This window comes from Halichondria panicea, chromosome 15 (assembly GCF_963675165.1).
Source record: "Halichondria panicea chromosome 15, odHalPani1.1, whole genome shotgun sequence".
In the NCBI taxonomy this organism is placed as follows: Eukaryota; Metazoa; Porifera; class Demospongiae; order Suberitida; family Halichondriidae; genus Halichondria; species Halichondria panicea.
The window spans coordinates 515001-539762 of record NC_087391.1 but is presented as its reverse complement, the minus strand read 5'-3'; the positions used below and the strand labels follow the sequence as shown (position 1 = coordinate 539762).

Here is a 24762-nt window from a genome sequence, read left to right as displayed (position 1 = left end):
ATTATTCACATTTACAATTAGCTAGGAAGTGAGATGAATCGCCACCAACCTTTAGTGGTCACCCATATAAGCAAAACACTTGAATAGGTCAAACATTTGGACATGGGAACATAAAAGCTTTGTGGTCAGACTAGTCAACCTGTACACAAAGAAGCAAGTTTAAATTAATGCAATATTAGTACCCACACAAAAACCAAGTATACAGTGAACAAATACGAAGCGCACACACTAGTAAACGGATATCTAGACACAGTTACATAGACTGTTTTAAGGCAGCATTAGTTCCCTAGGCAATGTGTTGACATGGTAGCTGGATTGAGTGCCCCTGGCCGTGACTGTGTGACTGGCTATAACTCCTGCTCTCCTCAACATTTCACCGAGACTCAACTCTGGCAAACAAGCAAGGTAGTAGGCCAGCGCACCCACAAACGCATCTCCAGCACCCTAGGGGGGGGAAGGGGGGGGGGTTAGAATTCAATACACTACTAAACTACTGAACCCATATAAGCCACACCACTGTGCAACATCATCCCTACTGCTCTAGTTTAGGAATTATACATCACCACAAAAAGGCTGCACAGATGAACACCTACTAAACTACTGAACCCATATAAGCCACACCACTGTGCAACATCATCCCTACTGCTCTAGTTTAGGAATTATACATCACCACAAAAAGGCTGCACAGATGAACACTTATGAAACACCTTAATACTACATAACTTCAATTAATGTGGCTGACGTGTGCAGCTAGACTATATATAGAGCATTGACAGTATACTAACAGTAGTGTCGATGGCCTCCACACGGTGGGCTTCTATATGCTCCACCCTTGACCACACCCCCTGCTGGCACTGTGTGTAGAGCACCCCCCTCTCTCCCATGGTCAGTACTACACAGCCACAGCCGAGGGCTTGGAGTCGTTCCATGGCAGCTTCACCAGCGCTCAGGTCTGGTACAGGGACGTCAAGGATTGTCTCTGCCTGTGGTGGGGGCGTGTGTGTGGTGTGTGGGGGGTGGGATTAAAGTAGCGTCTCTGCCTATGTGGGGGGCGTGTGTGTGTGTGGGGGGAATCAATCACAATCTTATGCACACTTGACTTACTTACTTCGCTCTCATTTAGACACAGAATGTCTGTGTGTTTATAGTAGTCCTCAGTCAGTCCACTGAGTCCAGGGGCAGTGTTAAATATGGTGGTCACTGTAGGGGAATATAGCGTATAAGCTGTACACTATACTGCAAAGATCGTGTGTGTGTTACATCTGTTATACAGTCTGTATGTTGAACTTGAAAAACCAAGTCAATATCTCTCTAGCTCTGACAAAGATTCTTATCAGCTACATACACACACATACCACCGTGTTTCTTTGCCAGTTTGAGTGCTGTAAGTGTGGTGTGAGGGTTGACCTCCAGCTGGCATACGACCACTGTTGCTAGAGCAATGAGACTATCAGCCTTGGTTACATCCCCAGGGCACAAGAGCATGTTAGCTCCACTCACTATCACAATGCAGTTCTCTCCTGGGGGAGGGGGGAGGGAGGAGGTGAGCTAATTATATGATTGTATTTGTTGAAAGAAATACCACTGCAATTTAGTGATAATGGGGAACAGTGGGAGACAGTGTGGGATACATGTAGTGGGGAAGATTAGAGTTTATTGTAATTATAGACACCACATTTTGTCAGAGCATTAATTTAAACTGTCAACCCACACACACCTTCCTCGTTGACAGTGATAGCTGCCACTCCAGAGGAGGCTTCTTTAGTAAGCATCACATGATCCACCTGTGGTAGTGCAGCATACAAACTGTTAAGAATTAAAGACCTTTGGAGTGTTGGCAAATTTGGGCCTGAACATAATCATACGCACATGTACGTACACACATTGATAAGCTCACATTCTCTCAGCTACATGTATTCAAAATTGGACCATTTTTAAATGCGTGGGTATCTTATTCAATAGTAATTATTTACATTCACGTTGTTTGTACGGAAGTTCTCCACTGTTCCGTGTCCAAAGTCATCGTCTCCAAGCTACAGTGAGCACAATACAATACATGAGATCAGTGGGTTGAGCATAGAGCACATCAGAGCTATTCCATAATCAGAGGAGTGAGTCACACTGACTAATGACACAGAGTAATGCAATGGCCTCTCATGGTAATAGCATTCTCAGGATTGTGATCATTGCTACATGTGATGCCTACAATATCTATGCAGTGTTCTGGGAAGGATGAGATTGCGTACATAACTACTTCTTGCATACATAACTAAGCATGTGTAGGGAAATTGATTAGAGAGTCTACACAACAATGAGAATGACTCTATCACATTAACCTCACCTTGGCCACCATTGCACAGCGAGCTCCCAGCCTGGCTGCCATCACACACTGGTTGGCCCCCTTACCACCGTACCCCTTCTCAAACTTTGTGCCATGAAGCGTCTCACCGGGTTTGGGCAGTCGAGTGGTGTAGCTAGTGTGTGTGTGGGAGCCGAGGGGGTGTGAGGGTGTATGTGTGATAGGGGGTGTGAGGGTGTGAGGGATGAGTGGGTGTGTGTGCTGTATCTAGTTCTTTACTCACCAGATGAGGTCAATGTTGCAAGATCCAACCACAACAACCTGAGGCTCCTCCATCATCCAGCCAGTCTTTTAAAGTTTTGGTAAGGATCAACACCGTAAAAATGAATTTCAGGAAATAAATAATAGCAATTTAGACGAGTGATCCTTTACCTGATTTAGTATTGGTGCCTGTAATTCATTTTTAACTGTGTTGATCCTTACCAAAACCACGTGGTCGTCAAAGAGCCCAAGGGGGAGTTGTCATGGAAGTCAACAAGAAGTCTGGGTGAGACATTTCCAGCTCCTCAAAGTAAGTTTTAATTATTTTTTGATTGAAAGTTTGTGTCAACTCTGCAAGACATTTGCTACTGCACATTCAGTACATTGTAACTATTTCTCTTGACTCCATGCAGTGTTGAATGTCGCTGTCTCGTCTGCATGAGAGTGTGCGAGGGAGACTACGTTCCGGGGTAGCTATCACATGTCTGGCCCAGGCTGTCACTGAGCTAGTGGACAACAGCATTGATGCAGGGGCCACTTGCATAGCTGTGAGGGTGGACTTCAGCAAGTTCAAGCTGCAAGTAAATAGTCGTTTCACTTTCACTTTCACTTTGTAGAAAAAACACAGCAGCTGACTTTACAACTAATTGCTTATGTAAACTAATACAGCAACCAGCCTACTATTGTATCCATGGTAGCTTCAGTTGTATACTTTGCTATTCCACCACAGGTTGTTGATAATGGTCGAGGGATCAGTGAGTCAGACCTGGGATTAATGGGAGACCGCTATGTGACAAGCAAATGCCACACTCTGCATGACTTGGACCATAACCTGCAACACCTCGGCTACAGAGGAGAAGCAATAGCAAGCATCACTGAACTATCAAGAACGGTTGAGATTTCGTCCAGACACCATCTCTCACAGAGTACCTACAATAAAGTGTTTCTGAATGGCAAAATCGCTGAAATTAAACTTTGTAGTACTCAAAGACCAAGTGTAGGAACTACTGTAACTTTGTCTGACTTTTTCTATAATATGCCGGTCAGGAGGAAAAATATGGTGGAAGTATTTGAGCTAGAGCAGGTCAAGAAAGCTGTGGAGTTCATTGCTCTTGTTAATCCATCTGTGTCCTTCTCCGTTAGAAATGATATCACAGGTTCTCTTATCTTGCAAACGCACAAAACTAACTCTGTATTGTCAAATTTTGGTCTGTTGTTTTCCAGCAATAAAGTGAGGAAAATGAAGAATGTAAACTTCAGCCGCACAAAATACACTGTATCTGGCTTTATATCGACTGAGACCCATCACAACAACAGTTTGCAATTTATTTATGTCAACCGTCGCATTGTGAAAAAGACTCCATTACATACTTGTGTTAACAGCGTATTGAACAATTCACTGCTTACAAAAAAGCAATCCCAAAAAGGAAAATTGAAGGTTTCAAAGTATACAAAGACTCTTAGTAGTCCCACAAGAATTCTGGACAAGCATCCAGTGTATGTGCTCCTAATCGAATGCCCCAGATCAGAGTATGACATTTGCCTTGAGCCTGCTAAGACTATCGTGGAGTTTAAAAACTGGGACGAACTAATCACCTTATTGACATTTATTGCAAACAAATTTCTGGAGGAAAATCGTCTGTACATTGGACTCGGATTGAGTGCAAAATCCCAACATTCCAATGCTACTACACAGTCAACTAATTCAAATGAAGAGAAACCAGTTTTTTCTGAGATAGGTAGGGATCTGGGCAGTCACAGCTATTCAGCATCAGAAACACAGCATCTTTCATTGCAAAGTATGGCTACTCCTACATGCACTATATCGACTATACACTCCGAGCACTCTTCTGTACCAACTACTACTCCTACTTCGTTTTCACTGAGCACATATCATAACAAAGCTTCCCCTATTATCACTAAACCTACCGTATTGCAACAAAGTTCATCATTTTTAGTCTCCTACAACTCTCCATCTCCGGAGCACTCTGGAAATAAAAGTATCTTCTCTCGCTTACTATCTAAGAACTTTCCTTCAAGTCAAACTCTACCCACTTCTCTGAAGCCCACTGTATTCTCACCACTTCATTCATCCACAGTCTCCTCTAAGATATCTAATCTCGTAATGGACAAAATGTCTACGGATAGCCACCAACAGTTTCGATGTTCCTCAATCCACCATCCAATTTACCATTCCACACCCAGGGAGGAGCCATCCATTTGTCCTCTGTCAGTAACCACCTTTGAACAACACAGCTCGTTTTTGCAATCATCGGCTTTTGAAAGAGAACACCTTTCACCAGTACTCTGTGCCGCTTCTCTGGACCCTGGTGTGGATTCAAAACCTATTGAGTCAAGTGAAATATCGCTGTTACCTCAAGGAGAAGATATCGTACACTGTGATTCAGAACCTTTATTGAGTGACTTTGATAGTACTGTGCCTACTAAGCCCTTGTGGAGGGAAACACTGGACCCTTTGACTGGCCGCAAGATTTATATACACTCTGTCAGTGGGAACTGCTCTTACTCGAGTCCCAAGACCTCATCTACTACAGTTGACAGTGAAGCCAATGATACTACTGCCATATCAGAGGCCATGTTTGAAAGGAGACCATCTCCCCATTTATCACATGACTGCAACTCCTTTATGCCCAGACCCAAGTCCCAGCGATTGATGGTCACTACCTCAACACATCACCAAGTATCGATGAACTACAGCCCCAGTGAAGGATCTAGAAGCCCCAACTTAAAGTGGAGGGATTGGAAAGAGATGGAACGTAGAGGAGAGAAAAAAACAAGGAGAACCAATTTTGAAGCTTTGTTAAAGAATTGGAAAAACCCAACTTTTCAACCAGGACAAGAGGTGAGGTTATATGTACATGTACATGTAGTTACCCAAACTAATTGATTTATATGTGTGGGGGGGGGTGTAGTTGAACATCTTTCGGTAGCCATAACTTTAGTATCATTGATCCAATTTTTTATTTTCTGAAAGCTTAGGAAGAGACCTTTCAAATAATGTGTTTCAATCCAAAATTTTGTTGGAGCCCTAATTTGGCTTTTTTTGCCTTTGGACCATGGGCTATAATCCATGTTATTGGGTCGAAATAGTTGATCTCCCAAATCTCCCAAATATGAACAGTAATAGTACCATTTGAAAGGTCTTTTTCTAAGCTTTTAGAAAACCACAAAAGCGGTGAAATTGGATTGACGGAACTCGAGTTATGGCGTCTAAAAGAGACCTCGAACCATAATTATTGATTAAATTTGCAACTTTTGTTATCTCCCAAATATTAACAATGTGTACATGTACAGTTTCTTGCGTGTGTGTTTGTGTTGAAACCTTTCCCCTTACACACTACATCCTTAGGATGTGCTGGATATTGGTTACGGTGCTGGCACAAGGAGGCAAATTAGAGTCCACAATATGATAAACAAGTACACCTTCACCAAAGATGTGTTTAATGATCTAGTGGTAAGTATTGAGACTGTTGTGCCTATGTAATGTGTGTACATGGTGTCTGTGTATGTGCTACAGGTACTCAATCAAATCGACAACAAGTTCATTGCTTGCTTAATGAGCAAAGAGAGAAATGGAGGTAAGACTCCACCTCTCATAGAAATATCATAACCCCCCCCCCCCCCGCCACTGTTTGTGATAGGCAAGAAGAACCTGCTAGTGATGGTTGACCAGCATGCAGCCCACGAGAGAGTCAGGCTGGAAACACTACTTGACGGTAAGAACAATCTTGTACACTATGCTTAAGAGGATCTACAAACTATGCCTATACAGTACAAATAGAGCTTGCAAAAGATCGGTTTTGTCTTACATGTATCACCAATCCTTAATCTATAAACGTATTGCCATCTGATAGACCTCTCTAATACTGTAGCCACACATCGCCATTTACGGACCTTCTAAATTTCAGTTATGGGCTCTCTAAAGTTAGCTGTTGAAACACGAGTCAATTTGGCTGATTAATCTGCTCACTTGTTCACTTGTTCACTACAGATTTGTACGAGGACTCCTCCACGGGTGTTCGTTGTGTGAAGAGGTCTATGATCCAGCCACCACTGGTAATGGCACTCCCTCCCTCTCTGATAAGCATGGCAAAGCACTTCAAGAAACACCTGGACCAAATAGGTGGGCGGATGCACAGTAGGAGCCAAAATAAAGTTGATGTTTTGCAGTTTAAATTACACGCAAAGGCCCGTTTTCGCCAATGCAATACTAGGATTTGGTTACGTGGAACTTTATTTACTGTACATGATACATGTCAGGGCTGCATCCAGGAATTTGGATCAGGGGGGGCGAATTGGGCTAATTAAAAATGTAGGAGGGGCGAAGTCATCAGAATTATAGCAGTACAAATGAATCTGTCATATCCTAGGGGGGGTGAATTACCCCCCTCGCCCCCCCCCCTCAATGCAGGACATGTTGGACCACATACATATAGATCATTGTTTTCAACAGATGTTTGGTTGTTTCCCTTCACAAATTGTAAATTGCTCTAGCTTTTAGTATAGACAACGGACGATACCTGTTACTGGCTGTATATAATTATGTATGTGGATTGTACATACTGTACATGTACACGTATATATTGTGGATGCATAAAATTATGCATGTACATGTATATACCTGGTGGATTATGAACAGCTGCGTATAGTTATTAACAACTGTTTAGGCATACCAAATACACTGACTCATTTCATCTGAATAGAGCTTTTGTTTTTCATGTGCTCAGTGCCAAGGCTTGTGTGATTAGTGTATGCAGACAGAGATGGCTGCTCTTGTAGATAACTCAAATAATATCAATAGGCGAAAGTGGTGCTCTATTTCGTACAAGATCAGATGTTTCTACTCAAAGGGAGCATTTCTCGTTCTTTTTTGGATGTCTCTGATCATCCTCACTTCCACTTACTCGTGTTTGATAATCTTCAGAATAAATGTCCAAGAAATATCTAGTATGACACCTTTTGAGATAGCTTTAGTTCCAGCTGTGCCATTCCTTCCAGTTTTATTTGCCCCCATTGTTGGTTGGATTGCGGATGCTCGCTGTGGTAACTATAGAATGTTTAGAGTTGGAGCTAGTCTGCTTTTCTTAACTACCGTAGTAGGTTGCATTTGTGTATTGATTTTGTTGAATGTGCCTCCACACAGTAATGTCTCTCGTGTAGTCAGTGATGGAATAAGCCCAATCGTGTACATCATTGGGTTTGTTGGACTAACAGCTTGTTTAGTGACTGCTCTGCAGCTTGGATTGGATCAAATGCCTGATGCATCTTCAGCTAATATCACAAGTTTCATTGCCTGGTTTGTGTTTTCAATAGCTCTTGGAGTATGGATATTGAACACAAGTTTCAATTTTAGTTGTATTGGACTTTTTAATCTCCGTTTCTTTTTTGACATCACAAGTATTCAGCCTAATTCCAGTGATTGCCATGTCTGTACTTTGTTGTTCATTGTTTCTCGTTGCTCCAAAATGGCTGATCATTGAGCCCAATTGTCCTCAGTCTCTGAAAACCATCTACCAAGTTCTCAAGTTTGCAGCCAAGCACAAGGCTCCCCTCAATCGCAGTGCTCTCACATACTGGGAGGAAGACGTACCTTCAAGAATGGACCTGGGAAAGTCGAGGTATGGTGGACCGTTTACTACTGAAGAGGTGGAAGATGTCAAGACATTCTTCAAGATTCTGATAATCTTTATACCTATCTTCATAATTTCATGCTCACTTTCACCAGATATTTACCTGGACTTCTATGCTACCGTTTGTAAGGCTAGACTTAAGTACTCTGTTACCTACAGTCCAGCATGGGTCATTATCATTGTGACATTAGTACATGAATTTGCTATCTATCCTTTGATTCGAAATCGGTTGCCGAGTATACTGAAGCGTATTGGGATTATTTCATTTATCATATTTATCGTAAATTCCGTTAAGTTGGTATTGGCTACTGCTATTTCCTCATACTCTACTGCTATTTCCTCATACTCTCTGGACCTTTCACCATGGTCAAACATAGCATATTCTGTTATCTTTTCAGTCATATTTGTGTTCTTATTGACTACCGTTCTAGAGTTTATATGTGCTCAATCCCCCTACAAAATGCGTGGCCTACTACTTGGCTATACAATGCTGCTTTACATCATCTCGATATATGTTGGTAAAATTGTTATATATATTTGTAACTCTGCGTGTGTTGGGCCATACTGCCACATTATTGAGAGGTCAGTCTTCACTACTCTGAGTTTGGTTGGGTTTGTACTCCACTGCCTCATGGCTACCGGGTACAAGAGGAGAGTGAGAGAAGAGGACTATGATGTACACAGAGTCGTGGAGGAGGTCTACGATAGATACCTCTCACAGAGACCAACCATATGAACTAGTGCATGGCTTCATTAATTGTTTACATACAAGTATCACTATAGTTATACGCTTAATATATATATATTTAGTAACTATAATAGTCTTAAACCCACATATGATGTATATAATTATGATACTTACGTTGTGTGATTGTAAACAGCTGCATTGTAGAGTTGGACAACTACCGTATAGCAGCGAGACATTTTTGAATTTGCTGTTTTCGTGGTTTAGCAATCCTCCACTTCTTTAAAGATTGGTGTGACATTTGCACTCTTCCAGTCCGTGGGATCCTGCTCAGTTGGAGTGAGAGATTGAAAAGTTTTGTGAGTGGACCAGCTTTGTGACGCGCCTTCCTTTAGTATAGTATGTTGTCTGGGCCATTTGACTTTCTGGCGTCCATCTTCGACAGAATACTTAACTAACGGAAGACAGGAAGACAACTTCATTTGACCAAATAGCGCGAAATTTATTCAACGAAATGTTTTTAGAGGCCATTTCACGAAATGTAAGTGCAAATATTGCGCTATATACGAGTATTTTAGATACTGATGTATAGGCTTGTGGAATTATCGTAAGATTATTATGCAGAGATGGTTGTTCTTGTAGATAGCTCAAATGATATTGAAAGTGGTGCTCTATTTCGTACAAGATCAGATGATTCTGCTTAAAGTGAGCATTTCTCGTTCTCTTTTGGATGTCTCTGATCATCCTCACTTTAACTATTGTGCTAATCAAATATTGTGCTAATCAAAATAATTTTCCGAGGAATAGATTATAATTATTATGACATCTTCGGTGCTGGTTTTAGTTCCAGCTGCATGTGCCATTCCTCCTATATAGTTATTTGTGCCCCATTGTTGGTTGGATTACAGATGCTCACTATGTAGTAACTATAGAATTTTTAGAGTTGGAGCTTGTCTGCTTTTCTTAGCTACCGTAGTCACTAGTAAATATTTTATTTGCCAGACAGTTGTGAGGCTATTCTTGTGTTACCGCATACATATAGCTAGGTCATTGTTTTCAACAGATGCTTGGTTGTTTTCCTTCACAAATGTAAATTGCTATAGCTTTTAGTATGGACAACGGATGATACATACATACGCATACATATAGCTAGGTCATTGTTTTCAACAGATGTTTGGTTGTTTTCCTTCACAAATGTAAATTGCTATAGCTTTTAGTATGGACAACGGATGATACCTGTATACATGTATCTATAATTTATGTGCATAATTATATGTATTGTGGATGCATGTACATGTATCAGTGGATTATGAACAGCTGCATATAGTTAGTAACAACTGTTTAGACATACCAAAAGTATATATACATGTACACTGACTCATTTCATCTGAATAGGGATGAGCTTTTGTTTTCTTGTTTTGCATTTGCTCAGTGCCAAGTCTTGTGAAATTAGTGTATGCAGGCAGACAGAGATGGCTGCTCGTGTACATAACTCGTATGATAGTAATAGGCGAAAGTGGTGCTCTATTTCGTACAAGATCAGATGTTTCTACTCAAAGGGAGCATTTCTTGTTCTCTTTTGGATGTCTCTGATGACCCTCACTTTTACCCATGTGTATTTTGTGCTAATCAAAATAATTTTCCAAGGAATAGTTTATAGTATGACACCTTCTGAGCTGGCTTTAGTTCCAGCTGTGCCATTCCTTCTAGTTCTGTTTGCCCCCATTGTTGGTTGGATTGCAGATGCTCGCTGTGGTAACTATAGAGTGTTTAGAGTTGGAGCTTGTCTGTTTTTCTTAGCTACCGTAGTATGCTGCATTTGTGTATTGACTTCGTTGAATGTAACTCAACACAGTATTGTATCTCGTGTAGTCAGTAGTGGAATAAGTCCAATTGCGTACATCGTTGGGTTTGTTGGAATAACAGCTTGTTTAGTGACTGCTCTGCAGCTTGGATTGGATCAAATGCCTGATGCTTCTTCAGCTAATATCACAAGTTTCATTGCCTGGTTTGTGTTCTCATTGGCTCTTGGAGAATGGATGTTGGACTCGAGTTTCAAATGTTTTAATTGTTTTGGATTTTTTATTGCACCTATTTCTCTTTTGACGTTACAAGCATTCAGCCTAGTTCCAGTGATTGCCATGTCTGTACTTTGTTGTTCATTGTTTCTCCTCGCTCCAAAATGGCTGATTATTGAGCCTAATTATTGTCCTCAGTCTCTGAAAATCATCTACCAAGTTCTCAAGTTTGCTGCCAAGCACAAGGCTCCCCTCAATCGCAGTGCTCTCACATACTGGGAGGAAGACATTCCTTCAAGAATGGACCTGGGAAAGTCGAGATATGGTGGACCATTTACTACTGAAGAGGTGGAAGATGTTAAAACATTCTTCAAGATTCTGATAATCTCTTTACCCATTTTCATAATTTCATGCTCACTTTCACCAGAAATTTACATGCACAGCTTTTTGGATAACCCTGCCAATTGTGAAGCTGATCTTATATCTGCTGTTACTTACAGTCCGACATGGGTCATTATCATTGTGGCCTTAGTGTATGAATTTGCTATCTATCCTTTGATTCGAAACCGGTTGCCTAGTATACTGAAGCGTATTGGGATTATTTCGTTTCTTGTCTTCATTGTAAATTCTGTTAAGTTGGTATTGGCTACTGTTATTTTCTCATACTTTCTGGACCTTTCTCCATGGTTAAACATAGCATATACTGTTCTCTTTTCATCGATATTTGTGTTCTTATTGACAAGCATTCTAGAATTTATATGTGCTCAATCCCCCTACAAAATGCGTGGCCTACTGCTTGGATATACAATTGTGCTTTACATCATCTCGATATATGTTGGTACAATACTGATATATGTTTTTAACTCTGTGTGTGTTGGACGGTACTGCCACATTATTGAGAAGTCAGTCTTCACTGCTCTGAGTCTGGTTGGGTTTGTGCTCCACTGCCTCCTGGCTACCTGGTACAAGAGGAGAGTGAGAGAAGAGGACTATGATGTACACAGAGTCGTGGAGGAGGTCTACGATAGATACCTCACACAGAGACCAACCGTGTGAACTAGTGCATGGCTTCATTAATAGTATATACCATACGTTGTAGAATCATTTTTTCTCATATAGCTCTTTTATTTTTTCTGTGATTTATAGTGTCTCATGTGTGACATAAAATTATGTGTGTATTCCTGGTGTGATTGTGAACAGCTGCTGCATTTAGTTAAACAACATAGTTTAGATACTGAAAGTACACATGTACAATTCACCTGGATATAATAAAAGTAAAATGCCATATAGGCTTGTAACGTTATTGCATGTATAGGATAGAGATGGCTGCTCTTGTTGACAGCTCGAATGATGATATCAATAGGCGAAAGTGGTGCTCTATTTCGTACAAGATCAGATGTTTCTACTCAAAGGGAGCATTTCTCGTTCTCTTTTGGATGTCCTTGAACAGCCTTACTTTTTCCTGCTTGTGCTGCTTACTATTCGCAATACTTTTTCAAGGAATTGACTATTCTCAAAAATATTATTTTGAGCTTGCATTCGTTCTAGCTGTGCTGTTCCTCATATATATAGCGAGACATTTTTAAAGGGCTTGATTTTCGCTGTTTCATGATTTAGCAATCCTCCACGAAAATTAGGTCCACGAAATACTTACTTAACAGAAGACAGGAAGACGACGTCATTTGACCAAATAGCGCGAAAGTGCCTCAAAAATGTTATGCTATACGAGTATTTTAGATACTGAAAGTATACACATGTATGAGTATATAAGAAAGATAAATTATAGGCTTGTGGAATTATCATATATAAGATTAACAGAGATGGCCGCTCTTGTTGATAGCTCGAATGATGACACCAATAGGCGAAAGTGGTGCTCTATTTCATACAAGATCAGATGTTTCTACTCAAAGGGAGCATTTCTCGTTCTCTTTTGGATGTCTCTGATCATCCTCACTTTTACCTATGTGTATTTTGTGCTAATCAAAATAATTTCCCTAGGAAGAAATTATATTACGTCGGAGCTGGCTTTAGTTCAAGCTTTGCCCTTCCTCTTAGTTTTACTTGCTCCTATTGTTGGTTGGTTTGCAAATGCTCGCTATGGTAACTATAGAGTATTTAGAGTTGGAGCTTGTCTGTTTTTCTCGGCTACCGTAGTAGGTTGCATTTGTGTATTGATTTTATTTAATGTGCCTCCACACAGTATTGTCTCACGTGTAGTCTGTGATGGAATAAGTCTAATTATGTACATCGTTGGGTTTGTTGGAGGAACAGCTTGTTTAGTGACTGCTCTGCAGCTTGGATTGGATCAAATGCCTGATGCTTCTTCAGCTAATATCACAAGTTTCATTGCCTGGTTTGTGTTCTCAATAGCTCTCGGGGCATGGACATTGGACACAAGTTTCAATTTTAGTTGTGTTGGACTTTTTAATCTCCATGTTTCTTTTTTGACATCACAAGTATTCAGCCTAATTCCAGTGATTGCCATGTCTGTACTTTGTTGTTCATTGTTTCTCCTCGCTCCAAAATGGCTGATTATTGAGCCCAATTGTCCTCAGTCTCTGAAAACTATCTACCAAGTTCTCAAGTTTGCTGCCAAGCACAAGGCTCCCCTCAATCGCAGTGCTCTCACATACTGGGAGGAAGACATTCCTTCAAGAATGGACCTGGGAAAGTCGAGGTATGGTGGACCGTTTACTACTGAAGAGGTGGAAGATGTCAAGACATTCTTCAAGATTCTTATAATCTCTTTACCTATCTTCATAATTTTATGCTCACTTTCCCCAGAAATTTACTTGGACTTCTGTGCTACCGTTTGTGAGGTTGGACTTGTGTACTCTGTCACCTACAGTCCAGCATGGGTCATTATCATTGTGACCTTAGTGTATGAATTTTGTATCTATCCTTTGATTCGAAATCGGTTACCTAGTATACTGAAGCGTATTGGGATTATTTCGTTTCTTATCTTCATTGTAAATTCCGTTAAGTTGGTATTGGCTATTTTTATTTTCTCATACTCTCTGGAACTTTCACCATGGTCGGACAAAGTATATTCTGTTATCTTTTCATCAATATTTATGTTCTTGTTGAATAGCATTCTAGAATTTATATGTGCTCAATCCCCCTACAAAATGCGTGGCCTACTACTTGGCTATACAATGCTGCTTTACATCATCTCGATCTTTGTTGGTGTAATACTGATATATATTTGTAAAGTGGTGTGTGCATGTGTTGGACCATACTGCTTCATTACTGAGAGGTCACTGTTTACTGCTCTGAGTCTGGTTGGGTTTGTGCTCCACTGCCTCCTGGCTACCTGGTACAAGAGGAGAGTGAGAGAAGAGGACTATGATGTACACAGAGTCGTGGAGGAGGTCTACGATAGATACCTCTCACAGAGACCAACCGTGTGAACTAGTGCATGGCTTCATTAATTGTTTACATTATATCATGCGTTGTGTACTTGAATCATTTTTTCTTCTTTTGTGATAGTTTAGTGTCTTTCAACCCCATGTAAGATGTGACCTAAAATGTTAATCAAAATTATGCTTATATACCTGGTGTGATTGTGAACAGCTGCATGTAATTAGACAACTATTTACAGTATATAGTTTGGATACTGAAAGTACACATGTACAATCATAGATAGAGTAGAAGAGGGATTGGAAACGGAAGTGATTCACGTGATGTTTTACAATGAAGTCTACATAGTGGCTCTGGGACCATCCGTGTATCTCCTCATAACTCCCGCAAAAGCCCGGGAAACTTATTGTGTCCAAAGCATACATCTCAGAGCTACCCCCATTACTGAATCACATGCCCCCTGATAGTAGGTATCAATTGGAAACAAAGAAAATATAATCTCGATTGTCGTGAAGTAGCTAGAGGTACACAGAGCGCTTTTTCATGCTTGTGTTCATGTTTAGCTCTCGTGTTAAAAAGTAAGCCTCGGTTAAAACCGCGGAGATACACGGATGGTACTTCGAGGGTACTTCCGTTTCCAATCCCTTATCTACTCTATCTATGGTACAATTCACCTGAATATAAAGATAAATTCATGCCATATATAGGCTTGTGAAAGTTATCACATGTATAGGAGAGAGATGGCTTCTCATGTTGATAGCTCAAATGATGATATCAATAGGCGAAAGTGGTGCTCTATTTCGTACAAGATCAGATGTTTCTACTCAAAGGGAGCATTTCTCGTTCTCTTTTGGATGTCCTTGAACAGCCTCACTTTTTCCTGCTTGTGCTGCTTACTATTCACAATACACTTTTTTCGGAATTGACTATTCTCAAAAATATTATTTTGAGCTTGCATTGGTTCTAGCTGTGCCGTTCCTCATGTGTACCCCCATTGTTGGTTGGATTGCAGATGCTCGCTGTGGTAACTATAGAGTGTTTAGAGTTGGAGCCTCTCTGTTTTTCTTAGCTACCGTAGTGGGTTGCATCTGTGTATTGATTTTGTTGAATGTGCCTCCACACAGTATTGTGTCACGTGTAGTCAGTGGTGGAATAAGTCCAATCGTGTACATAAATTATACGTTGTATAACCATGAGAACTCTGTCTGCATGTTGCAAGCTGTTATAATTTCTAGTAGCACATAATTACTTCAGTTGACATGCATGCAGTCAACCCTTTTCTAACTTCTGTTTTCTGTAATGTATTTTCAAAAATCTATGGTTAGATCAAAATTAATGTGTACCTGGTTTGATTGCAACTATTTACAGTAGTTTAGATACTGAAAGTACACATGTATGCAATTCACCTAAATAGTAAATAAAATAAGTTCATATGTATATAGGCTTGTGAAGTTTAGCACCATAATTTATGTAAGATAGAGATGGCTGCTCTTGTAGATAGCTCGAATGATATTAATAGGCGAAAGTGGTGCTCTATTTCGTACAAGATCAGATGTTTCTACTCAAAGGGAGCATTTCTCGTTCTCTTTTGGATATGTCTGATCAGCCTCGTTTTGTCATACTTGTTTTTTGTAATATTTGTAATTATTTGTAATACTTTTCCGAGGAATAGACGCATATTCTGAGCTTGCATTGGTTCCAGTTGTGCCGTTCCTCATGCGTGCCCCCATTGTTGGTTGGATTGCAGATGCTCGCTGTGGTAACTATAGAGTGTTTAGAGTTGGAGCCTCTCTGCTCTTCTTAGCTACCGTAATATGCTGCATTTGTGTATTGATTTTGTTTAATGTGCCTCCACACAGTATTGTCTCTCGTGTAGTCAGTGGTGGAATAAGTCCGATTATGTACATTGTTGGGTTTGTGGGGGGAACAGCTTGTTTAGTGACTGCTCTGCAGCTTGGATTGGATCAAATGCCTGATGCTTCTTCAGCTAATATCACTAGTTTCATTTCCTGGTTTGTGTTCTCCCTGGCTTTTGGGGCATGGATATTTGACACAGGCTGTAGGGTTTTCTCTTGCATCCATGGCCTTTGTGCACATGTATTCAGCCTGGTTCCAGTGATTGCCATGTCTGTACTTTGTTGTTCATTGTTTCTCCTCACTCCAAAATGGATGATTATTGAGCCCAATTGTCCTCAGTCTCTGAAAACCATCTACCAAGTTCTCAAGTTTGCTGCCAAGCACAAGGCTCCCCTCAATCGCAGTGCTCTCACATACTGGGAGGAAGACATTCCTTCAAGAATGGACCTGGGAAAGTCGAGGTATGGTGGACCGTTTACTACTGAAGAGGTGGAAGATGTCAAAACATTCTTCAAGATTCTGATAATCTCTGTACCCATTTTCATAATTTCGTGCTCACTTTCCCCAGAAGTGTACATGCAAAGTTTGGATGGCTTTGCCAATTGTGAGGCTGGTTTTATCTTTGCTGTCACCTACAGTCCAACATGGGTCATTATCATTGTGACATTAGTGTATGAATTTTGTATCTATCCTTTGCTTCGAAATCGGTTGCCTAGTATACTGAAACGTATTGGGATTATTTCATCTGTCATCTTCATTGTAAGTTCCGTTAAGTTGGTATTGGCTACTGCTATTTTCTCATACTCTCTGGACCTTTCACCATGGTCAAACATAGCATATTTTGTTATCTTTTCATCAATATTTATGTTCTTATTGACTAGCATTCTAGAGTTTATATGTGCTCAATCCCCCTACAAGATGCGTGGCCTACTGCTTGGATATACAATTCTGCTTTATATCATATCGATGTATGTTGGTACAATACTGATGTATATTTTTAACTCTGTGTGTGTTGGACCGTACTGCCACATTTTTGAGAAGTCTGTCTTTACTGCTCTGAGTCTGGTTGGGTTTGTACTCCACTGCCTCCTGGCTACCTGGTACAAGAGGAGAGTGAGAGAAGAGGACTATGATGTACACAGAGTCGTGGAGGAGGTCTACGATAGATACCTCTCACAGAGACCAACCCTGTGAACTAGTGCAGGCATGATGGCTTCATTATTATTGTTTGCATGCATGCATGCACATACTGTGTGTAATAAGGAATGTATATTATCTTGGCATTTTCTTTTTTCAGTCTAGTTTTGTGTCTTTTCAACCCTTGTAAAAAAAAGATGTAGGGTTAAATCAAATTATTGTGTTTACCTGGTGTGATTGTGAACAGCTGCATATGCATGTATAGTTCGACTATAGTATTTAGATATACTGAAAGTATATACACGTGCACAATTCACCGGAGTATAAAAAGGCTTGTGAAATTAATTTATATAGGAGAGAGATGGCCGCTCTTGTTGATAGCTCAAATAATATCAATAGGCAAAAGTGGTGCTCTATTTCGTACAAGATCAGATGTTTCTACTCAAAGGGAGCATTTCTCGTTCTCTTTTGGATGTCTCTGATCAGCCTCGTTTTTGCCTACTTGTGTTATTTAATACTTTTCCAAGGAATTGACTATGCTAGAATATATTCTAAGGTTGCGTTGGTTCCAGCTGTGCCATTCCTCATGTGTGCCCCCATTGTTGGTTGGATTGCAGATGCTCGCTGTGGTAACTATAGAGTGTTTAGAGTTGGAGCTAGTCTGCTTTTTTCGGCTACTGTAGTAGGTTCCATCTGTGTATTGATTTTGGTGAAATTCGATATGCCTCCACACGGTATTGTGTCACGTTTAGTCAGTGATGGAATAAGTCCAATTGTGTACATCGTTGGGTTTGTGGGAGGAATAGCTTGTTTAGTGACTGCTCTTCAGCTTGGATTGGATCAAATGCCTGATGCTTCTTCAGCTAATATCACAAGTTTCATTGCCTGGTTTGTGTTCTCAATAGCTCTCGGGGCCTGGACATTGGACACAGGCTTTAGGGCTTTCGCTTGCTTCATCCGTAGCCACATGCAACCTGAAATTTTTTGGACACAAGTATTCAGCCTAGTTCCAGTGATTGCCATGTCTGTAATTTGTTGTTCATTGTTTCTCCTCGCTCCAAAATGGATGACTATTGAGCCCAATTGTCCTCAATCCATCAAAACCATCTACCAAGTTCTCAAGTTTGCTGCCAAGCACAAGGCTCCCCTCAATCGCAGTGCTCTCACATATTGGGAGGAAGACGTACCTTCAAGAATGGATCTGGGAAAGTCGAGGTATGGTGGACCGTTTACTACTGAAGAGGTGGAAGATGTCAAGACATTCTTTAAGATCCTGATAATGTCTTTACCTATCTTTATAATTTCATGCTCACTTTCACCAAAAGTTTACATGGAAAGGTTGCATGGCTTTACTACCCGTTTTGAGGCTGATCTTGTGCTTATGGTTACTTACAGTCCAGCGTGGGTCATTATTATTATGACATTTGTGTATGAATTTGCTATCTATCCTTTGCTTCGAAATCGGTTGCCTAGTATACTGAAGCGTATTGGGATTATTTCGTTTCTTATATTCATTCTAAATTCCGTTGAGTTGGTATTGGCTACTGCTATTTCCTCATGCTCTCTGAATCTTTCACCATGGTCGGACATAGCATATTCTGTTATCTTTTCGTGCATTGTTGTATTTTTATTGACTACCATTTTAGAATTTGTCTGTGCTCAATCCCCTTACAAGATGCGTGGCCTACTGCTTGGCTATGTATTGCTGCTTTACTTAATGTCAATGTCTGTTGGGGTAATAATTAACATTTGTTTGAGTGTTGGACCATACTGCCAAATTACTGAGAAGTCAGTCTTCACTGCTCTGAGTCTGGTTGGGTTTGTAATCCACTGCCTCTTGGCTACCTGGTACAAGAGGAGAGTGAGAGAAGAGAACTATGATGTACACAGAGTCGTGGAGGAGGTCTACGATAGATACCTCACACAGAGACCAACCGTGTGAACTAGTGCATGGCTTCATTAATTGTTTACATACGCTGTATACATCAATTTTATTTTTTTGTTCAAACCACATGTAAGATTGAGGTTAATCAAAACTAATGGTGTACCTGGTGTGATTGTGAACAGCTGCATTTAGTTAGACAACTGTTTACAGTATTTAGACACTGAAAGTATACATGAACAATTCACCTGAATAATTATATGTAAGATAAGACTGCTGTACACATAATTATAGGCTTGTGACATTTAGCCAGCACATGCAGACAGAGATGGCTGCTCTTGTAGATAACTCGAATGATATCAATAGGCGAAAGTGGTGCTCTATTTCGTACAAGATTAGATGTTTCTACTCAAAGGGAGCATTTCTCGTTCTCTTTTGGATGTCTCTGATGACCCTCACTTCTGCCTACTTGTGTTTTGTAATATTCATAATACTTTTCCAAGATGATACTGGAGCATATTCTGAGCTTGCGTTGGTTCCAGTTGTGCCGTTCCTCATATGTGCCCCCATTGTTGGTTGGATTGCAGATGCTCGCTGTGGTAACTATAGAGTGTTTAGAGTTGGAGCCTCTTTGTTTTTCTTAGCTACCGTAGTAGGCTGCATCTGTGTCTTGATTTTGTTGAATGTGCCTCCACACAGTATTGTCTCTTGTGTAGTCAGTGGTGGAATAAGTCCTGTCGTGTACATCGTTGGGTTTGTGGGAGGAATAGCTTGTTTAGTGACTGCTCTGCAGCTTGGATTGGATCAAATGCCTGATGCTTCTTCAGCTAATATCTCAAGTTTCATTGCCTGGTTTGTGTTCTCATTGGCTCTTGGGACCTGGACATTGGACACAGGCTTTAGTGTTTTCTCTTGCTTTATCCGTAGCCACATGCAACCTGAAATTTTTTGGACACAAGTATTCAGCCTAGTTCCTGTGATTGCCATGTCTGTAATTTGTTGTTCATTGTTTCTCCTCACTCCAAAATGGCTAATTATTGAGCCCAATTGTCCTCAGTCTCTGAAAATCGTCTACCAAGTTCTCAAGTTTGCTGCCAAGCACAAGGCTCCCCTCAATCGCAGTGCTCTCACATACTGGGAGGAAGACGTACCTTCAAGAATGGACCTGGGAAAGTCGAGGTATGGTGGACCATTTACTACTGAAGAGGTGGAAGATGTCAAGACATTCTTCAAGATTCTGATATTCTCTTTACCCATTTTCATAATTTCATGCTCACTTTCCCCAGAAGTGTACACGCAAAGTTTGGACGGCTTTACTACCGTTTGTGAGGCTGGACTTATGTACTCTGTTACTTACTGTCCAACATGGGTCATTATCATTGTGACATTAGTGTATGAATTTGCTATCTATCCTTTGATTCGAAACCGGTTGCCTAGTATACTGAAGCGTATTGGAATTATTTCGTTTCTTATATTCATTCTAAATTCCGTTGAGTTGGTATTGGCTACTGCTATTTCCTCATGCTCTCTGAATCTTTCACCATGGTCGGACATAGCATATTCTGTTATCTTTTCGTGCATTGTTGTATTTTTATTGACTACTATTTTAGAATTTGTCTGTGCTCAATCCCCCTACAAGATGCGTGGCCTACTGCTTGGCTATGTATTGCTGCTTTACTTAATGTCAATGTCTGTTGGGGTAATAATTAACATTTGTTTGGAAGCCTGTGTTGGACCATACTGCCAAATTACTGAGAAGTCAGTCTTCACTGCACTGAGTCTGGTTGGGTTTGTACTCCACTGCCTCCTGGCTACCTGGTACAAGAGGAGAGTGAGAGAAGAGAACTATGATGTACACAGAGTCGTGGAGGAGGTCTACGATAGATACCTCTCACATGCTCAGCAAGTACATACGTGAAGCACTATAACCATATGGCTGTGTAAACTTATATATTTTTTGCGTAATTTTCTACAGGTTTTGTTATTGATAGTATGGGTGCATATCATAATACTGTTTGTTTTAATAGTACATTGTGATTTGTGTGTGAATAGACTAGGCAGCCTTAGTGAAATCATATTCTGTTTTAGTATGATCCAACATTAATTTTATCTTATCGTGAATGCTAGAGCTATACAGTATGAATTATAGACTGAGGTATTTCTACTCAAGAGGAGCGTTCCTAGTACTCGTCTGGGTGGCTCTGCTCAATGCCACCTACGGGTCTCTCATCAAAATGTACGCCCCACTATCCAGAAGTATCAGAGGCTACACGTATATTCCAATTCTAGCGGTTGGCTTGTGTATTTTCTCTGCCCCATTTTCAGGATGGCTTGCTGATGCTCGTTATGGAAATTTCAAAGTTTTTAAAGCTGGATCTGTACTTTCGTTCATAGCTACTGTGATGGCATGTGCTAGCAGTTTGATTCTGGAACATGCAAGTGGTAATAATTGGTCCAGTGTGATTCCTCTAATCGTTAGTGGTGGAGTCAACCCTGTTGTCTATGCTCTATTTGTAGTTGGCTCATTGGCTTGTTTTGTAACAGCTTTGCAGTTGGGTTTGGATCAGATGCCTGAATCGTCAGCAGCTAATGTTTCGTCTTTTATTGCCTGGTTCATTTTTTCACAGTTTGTAGGGTTTTTTGTTTCCAATACATTATTTTCTGCCCATACGTTTTGTGCTGTAAACGGAAGTGACCATGGCTGGAGTGTACAGTTTCTTAGTGTTTTTCCTGTGGCTTGTATGGCCTTAGTCTGCTGTTCATTGTTTCTCCTCGCTCCAAAATGGCTAATTATTGAGCCCAATTGTCCTCAGTCTCTGAAAACCATCTACCAAGTTCTCAAGTTTGCTGCCAAGCACAAGGCTCCCCTCAATCGCAGTGCTCTCACATACTGGGAGGAAGACGTACCTTCAAGAATGGACCTGGGAAAGTCGAGGTATGGTGGACCGTTTACTACTGAAGAGGTGGAAGATGTCAAAACATTCTTCAAGATTATAATATTCCTTTTGCCAGTATTTTTTGTTGTTTTAGGATGGCAACCCGTTCACCAGGTGCCTATTGATGGACTCAGTGTTTGTACTGCTCAACTGGTGTATAACTTCTTTTTTCATCCACTTGTCTGGGTTCTGATAGCAACAGTACTCAAGGAATTCGTGTTGTTCCCACTTTTCCGTGATAAGCTACCTAGCATTCAGAAATGCATTGGAATTGCTTCGTTTATTGTTTTGTTGGTCCAGGTTGGAAGCTTGATATTAAATGTAGTTGCTGTCTTTCACCAGGTTTCTAACGTATACAATTGGTTGAATGTAATATGGTGTGTTTCGTGTGGCTTTATGCTGCAGTTTTTGTTAACTAAAGTTTTCGAGTTTTCCTGTGCTCAGTCTCCCTACCATATGCGTGGACTGTTATGTGGCTACACGGCACTATTATGCTTTGCAGCGTTGGGGATTGGACAAGCAATGTTTGATATGCTACACTACAGTGCCAGATTCCGTGATAAAGCTTACTCTCCTGTAATACAGAGTTCTTTTGCTTTTGTCGTGGGTTTGATTGGTTTCATACTGTACTGTATTGTGGCTGCCTGGTATAAGAACAGAGTGAGAGATGAAGCATATTCATATTATTGTCAAAGTGTTGTGGAGGATGTGTTCAGTCGACGAGTTGCTCATAACACTATCAACTAACATAACAATGTACTTTTGTAGTTTTTATTGGTACATATTAATTTGGACTAGTTCAGGTCATTTAAAACACTGTTTAGCTTCTAGTTGTAGACTATATTCATGCAATTATAACGTTTTATAACGTTTTTGAAAAGTAGGTATTCACACATTTATAACATTTATTCAGTAACGTTTTTCCCTTTAATAAAAATGTGGCTACATTAAGAGAGAGCTGCTTGTGTTGCTATAGGAGTGAGTACAGCTGTGGACAGCAAGGGCGGACTGGTGGTCTCTTCTCTGCCCTCTGTGTTTGTGAGGAGAGACACATCCGGAGGGAATAGAGGCAGGCCAGCTGTGGATCTTAGCATTCTACAGGTGAGCTAGGGCCACATGTTCACACATAGCTGGTACACACATAGCTGTTTAGGTCAATAGAGGAGTGGGGTATAGGATGAGTGAGGGGTCATAGTTGTGCATTGGAATGACACATTTCTCAATTTAGGGTGTGCTATAAATTATTGTGATGGTAGGAGTTGTGTTGTACAGAATTTGGCTTTACAAAATAATATAAAAACAATTTTTATTACAGGACATGGTTACAGGACATTTGGAAGTAAGTTCATTCTCTGAAAACTTGCGTCTCACAATCAATAATTATATTAATGCAGCTACTGCAAGAAACTGGTGGGGCCTCCTCAACAACTCCAGCAGCAATCACTCATGTTCTCAATTCACAGGCTTGTCACGGTAAGTGTTTTAATGATCGCAGTTTGCAATATCTGATTGCTTGAACAGGTGCTATTAAATTCGGTGATCCACTAACTCTGACTGAATGCCAGGAACTGATTTTCTCCCTCTCCAAGTGCAAACTGCCCTTCCAATGTGCTCATGGGAGGTACATCCAGTGCTGCCTTATTTTAACTTGTTAGTTACATTTTTTTCACAGGCCATCATTGGTGCCCATTCTTGATTTGGACCAGCTGAGTATGCGATACCCAGCTCAGCAGGTAATGCATTGTGTGTATGTGGTGTTGATGCTATCGGGTTATTCTGCAGGATATGAAGACTCCTAACTTGGCTAGCTTTGTGGAGCAGTTTCATACTACATAAGTTTAAAACCATAATGATGTACTCATTAGTGATTGCATTGTGATTGCATTGTGCATTTGATTTGTTTACTTCCTGTTTTGCCCTGGCACTACTGTGTACATACACCCCCTCACTTGCTGCCTACCAAACCACATGTGAATGTAACATGTGTCGGTCAGGTCATGGGCGGGGCTCGTTATAGTAGCTGAGAGATATCGAGAGTTGTATAGAAGCTAGCTAGCTAGAGATGTTTGGACTGATAGCGGCCGGGGTAGTGGTGCTGCTGGTGGGATACTGCACATGGGTGCTCTTCTTCAACCTGGACCAGGAGACTGGCACTGATCTATCAGATTTCATCAGAGACACACCAGGTTTGCCACAATATCTATATAGTCTAGCTTCCAAAAAGGTGACCTCTAAAAAACTTATTCACCCCCTCCCCCATGGATTTTTTGAGTTGGAGATTGTGAAGTGTGTGTGTAATTGTAAATGTGTAATTCCATGTAAGGTTTCTCAATTGCAAATGCTATTTTTTTATCTTTGCAGATGAGGAGCTGGTTAGTCCACAACAGAGCAATGCTCTGAGCAAGTACTGCACCAAGTACGAGGAGCCTGGCAAACAGATACTCATCCTGTACGGCACAGAGTATGGCTTCAGTGAGGAGATAGCTCGGAAACTATTTGACAAGGCAGATGAGGAGAGTTATCAAGAGCTCTCTTGGCAGCCGAGAGTTATGAACTCTAAGGACTTTGAGAACATTGATTTCAGTAAAGAGCAAGCTTTGCTGTGTGTATTTTCTACAACTGGAGATGGTAAGTAATTTATTACAGGAGCAAATGGTAACTTTCTCAACCCACATT

General features: G+C 40.7%; 8 protein-coding genes across 9 annotated transcripts in view; 7 read left to right on the top strand and 1 right to left on the bottom strand.

Moving 5' to 3' along the window:
* Positions 1–101: 101 nt before the first annotated feature.
* On the bottom strand, positions 102–2723 carry LOC135349208 (ribokinase-like). Its single transcript, XM_064547710.1, has 8 exons — positions 2583–2723; positions 2342–2474; positions 1974–2033; positions 1718–1784; positions 1356–1520; positions 1109–1200; positions 786–983; positions 102–444 (listed from the first exon to the last, which is right to left on the bottom strand). Exons 1-8 carry the CDS (start codon positions 2636–2638, stop codon positions 268–270), a joined length of 948 nt encoding a protein of 315 aa, XP_064403780.1. The 5' UTR covers positions 2639–2723; the 3' UTR covers positions 102–267.
* A 53-nt stretch (positions 2724–2776) lies between these two features.
* On the top strand, positions 2777–24058 carry LOC135349198 (DNA mismatch repair protein Mlh3-like). 2 transcript variants are annotated; one of them, XM_064547698.1, is made up of 13 exons: positions 2777–2870; positions 2974–3141; positions 3291–5423; positions 5931–6035; positions 6099–6159; positions 6223–6297; positions 6573–6704; positions 23063–23187; positions 23402–23425; positions 23481–23559; positions 23608–23707; positions 23759–23819; positions 23869–24058. In XM_064547698.1, the coding sequence occupies exons 2-13, from the start codon at positions 2980–2982 to the stop codon at positions 23920–23922; spliced, it is 3111 nt and encodes a 1036-aa protein (XP_064403768.1). In that variant the 5' UTR covers positions 2777–2870; positions 2974–2979; the 3' UTR covers positions 23923–24058. The 2 variants fall into 2 exon arrangements, with proteins under 2 accessions (XP_064403768.1, XP_064403769.1); XM_064547699.1 differs by lacking the exons at positions 23063–23187; positions 23402–23425; positions 23481–23559; ... (1 more) ...; positions 23759–23819; positions 23869–24058 and adding an exon at positions 8078–9072.
* On the top strand, positions 10270–12093 carry LOC135349201 (solute carrier family 15 member 4-like). The gene has a single exon (XM_064547704.1). The coding sequence runs from the start codon at positions 10294–10296 to the stop codon at positions 11968–11970; it is 1677 nt and encodes a 558-aa protein (XP_064403774.1). The 5' UTR covers positions 10270–10293; the 3' UTR covers positions 11971–12093.
* On the top strand, positions 15991–17325 carry LOC135349205 (solute carrier family 15 member 4-like). Its single transcript, XM_064547708.1, has one exon. It carries the CDS (start codon positions 15991–15993, stop codon positions 17323–17325), a length of 1335 nt encoding a protein of 444 aa, XP_064403778.1.
* Positions 17630–19210, top strand: LOC135349203 (solute carrier family 15 member 4-like). The gene has a single exon (XM_064547706.1). It carries the CDS (start codon positions 17630–17632, stop codon positions 19208–19210), a length of 1581 nt encoding a protein of 526 aa, XP_064403776.1.
* LOC135349202 (solute carrier family 15 member 4-like) lies at positions 19467–21102 on the top strand. Its single transcript, XM_064547705.1, has one exon. The coding sequence runs from the start codon at positions 19467–19469 to the stop codon at positions 21066–21068; it is 1602 nt and encodes a 533-aa protein (XP_064403775.1). The 3' UTR covers positions 21069–21102.
* On the top strand, positions 21271–22969 carry LOC135349204 (solute carrier family 15 member 4-like). The gene has a single exon (XM_064547707.1). It carries the CDS (start codon positions 21271–21273, stop codon positions 22831–22833), a length of 1563 nt encoding a protein of 520 aa, XP_064403777.1. The 3' UTR covers positions 22834–22969.
* Positions 24059–24129: 71 nt separating the features above from the next.
* The window catches only part of LOC135349200 (NADPH oxidoreductase A-like), a 5137-nt gene continuing 4504 nt past the window's right edge, over positions 24130–24762 (top strand). The window contains exons 1-2 of the mRNA XM_064547703.1: positions 24130–24272; positions 24448–24714. Of these exons, the coding sequence (XP_064403773.1) occupies positions 24149–24272; positions 24448–24714 (391 nt within the window). The 5' untranslated portion in view covers positions 24130–24148. The remainder of the gene's footprint in view (positions 24273–24447; positions 24715–24762) is intronic.